This window comes from Penaeus monodon, chromosome 3 (assembly GCF_015228065.2).
Source record: "Penaeus monodon isolate SGIC_2016 chromosome 3, NSTDA_Pmon_1, whole genome shotgun sequence".
Taxonomy (NCBI): domain Eukaryota; kingdom Metazoa; phylum Arthropoda; class Malacostraca; order Decapoda; family Penaeidae; genus Penaeus; species Penaeus monodon.
Genome location: NC_051388.1, coordinates 34230937 through 34233440, shown reverse-complemented (window position 1 = coordinate 34233440; position 2504 = coordinate 34230937). Strand labels below are relative to the sequence as shown.

General features: G+C 50.4%; 1 protein-coding gene across 1 annotated transcript in view; it reads left to right on the top strand.

Annotated features, from left to right (window-relative positions):
• Nucleotides 1-973: 973 nt before the first annotated feature.
• Nucleotides 974-2504, top strand: part of LOC119586041 (piggyBac transposable element-derived protein 4-like) — a 1635-nt gene continuing 104 nt past the window's right edge. The window contains exons 1-3 of the mRNA XM_037934749.1: nucleotides 974-1187; nucleotides 1308-1662; nucleotides 1775-2450. Of these exons, the coding sequence (XP_037790677.1) occupies nucleotides 974-1187; nucleotides 1308-1662; nucleotides 1775-2450 (1245 nt within the window). The remainder of the gene's footprint in view (nucleotides 1188-1307; nucleotides 1663-1774; nucleotides 2451-2504) is intronic.

Sequence of the window (2504 nt, the reverse complement as noted above, 5' to 3'; positions counted from 1 at the left end):
ATGTTTGAATATGATTATACAAATATATATGTATATGCAAAGTTCGATATACGTGTTTATTTGTCATGTTTGTGCTTCTTCGACGTGTTTTTCGCATAAGCGGTCCCGCTCCCGCCTATACGCGTGAGGTTACCGGGCCCGTACCGACGGGTACGTCTACTAGCGTGCTAGTCGTAATACATACCCTTTCCCGACGGGGACGCCTACACACGTGCAATTTGTTCGTACGGTGACGGGGACGCCTACACACGTGCAATTTGTTCGTACGGTGACGGGAGAGGACGGTCATTGCAGTAAGTATTTGAAAAAGGAGAAGTAAGTTGTTTGTCCGTATGTGAAAGGGTGTGTGTGTGTGTGTAAAAGGGACTCGTGCGGTGACGGGGAGAGGACGGTCACCGAGGAATCCCTGTTTTTGAAATGTTATTAGTAATTTCTTTATTTTTTTGTCTCTGAAACCTGACAGTCACTCAGCAAGTGTTCTACCATGACGCACGTCCCTACTGTACTTTGTGTGTGTGTGAGAATGAGAGAGCGAAGAGAGAGAGAGAGAGAATGTGCGGTGTGTGTGTGTGTGTATGTGAGAGAGAGAGAGAGAGAGAGAGCATGTGCGTGCGTGCGTGCGTGTGTGTGTGTGAGAGAGAGAGAGAGAGAGAGAGAGCATGTGCGTGTGTGTACGTGTTTACGTATCTGCATCTGCGTGTGTACGTTTCTGCATGTGCGTGTGTGTACGTGTGTACGTTTCTGCATGTGCGTGTTTTACGTGATTTTCTAGATCTTTTGGGGGACAATGATTGCCAGTAGAGTAGTTCAGCCATAGTTTACCACATTCCCCGAAGTACCTCACGTGACTTTATCACGTGACTCACGTGACCCGACATGGCGAATCTGATTGGCTAATGCCTCTGAAAAATCGCAATAAAAGGCGACCCAGAGGGGTAGGTAATCACTTGGATGGAAGAATTTGCCTTTAACAATGTCAAGACAACTCTCTGTACGCCGCGGCCGCAAGCCAAGGATTTCCCCTGCTGTTCGGGATCTCTCATTCAGCGACGCTGATAACCCCCAACCATCAACGTCGGGAATCCAACGCTTGCGGAATGCCCCAGATCCTCTTCTGTATCTGTATTCCACAGACGAAGAGGATTATACACCTCCTCTGAAATTGGCTAGGACTAGCGATCTCTCTGGTAAGTTTTTTTTTTTTGACTTGTAAAAAAAACGTGTCGTTGGAACATTGACTTTGTTTCTGCATACCAAGACTATTTCCACAGAGAACTCACGTTTACCTTTGTATTTTTTTTTTACAGAAGTTGAAATCTCCACTCGATTTGACGGTGACGACTCGGATTGGGAGGGATCCGAGTTCGATACCGAAGAGTCGGGTGTGGACGACGAGGAAGATTTTGACTATGTCCCGCTGGTGGAAACCTCTTTGGACTCCGACGAGCCCCTCGCAGAATACGTCAGACGACATTGGGAGCGTAATGCTCCGGGAACTCCCTCTTTTTGTTGGTCGAAGAGGGAGAATTTCATCAGGCGTCACTGCTTCGAGGGGACACCGGGTGTGAAAGCACCCCTTGAAGACTCGTCGACCCCATTAGAAGTATTCACCAGTGTGTTCCCAGAGGAGTTGTTTCAGACCATCGTGGACGAGACGAATCGGTAAGTAAAAACAATATCTCTGTATATATTCTGACTTGAAAATCGTAATTTTCTACATGTCTTTTTTTGAAAACCCCCCTGATTTTACAATGTCTTTTTCTTCCAACCACAGGTATGTTCGACAGAACCCGCGCACCCCTTCATCCCATATGAAGGGGTGGGAGGACACAACGGTGCGGGAAGTCCGCTCCTATGTCGGCTTACGATTCCTGATGGGCCTTCAGTCGAAGAGGGACCAGAGGGAATGGTGGTCGACGGACCCGTTGATGTCCTCGTCGGTGTTCGCCAAGACGATGACCAGGGACCGCTACGATGCCCTGACCTCCGCGCTCCACTTCGCTGATAACGAAGGGGAGCATCCCGCGGAGGACAGGCTTTGGAAGCTGCGCCCTGTGTTAGACGTCTTGGAATCGACATATCGATCCGCCTTCGTCCCGAACAAGAACGTGACCGTCGACGAGAGCTTGTGGGCCTTCAAGGGGCGTCACTACGCCCTCCAGTACAATCTGAGCAAGAGGGCTGAAGGCCTACAAGCTTTGCTCGTCCGACGGTCCAGAGGCAGGGTATACGGCGGCCTTCAAGATCTACATGGGGCAGGACCGCGGCGTATTTCCATCCAGCATGAAGGCCGTCACCGACCTGCTGGAGAAGACAGATCTATTCGACAAGGGGTACCAGTTATGCACCGACACACCTCCCCGACTCTCTTCCATTACCTGCAGGCCAGGAAGACCAGTGCAGTTGGGACTGTGCGTCTCAACCGGCGTGGCATGCCCTCGGACCTGCAGGCGAGTCGGGGACAAATCGACTTCCGGTCCAGCAAGACCGGAATGATCTGCCTT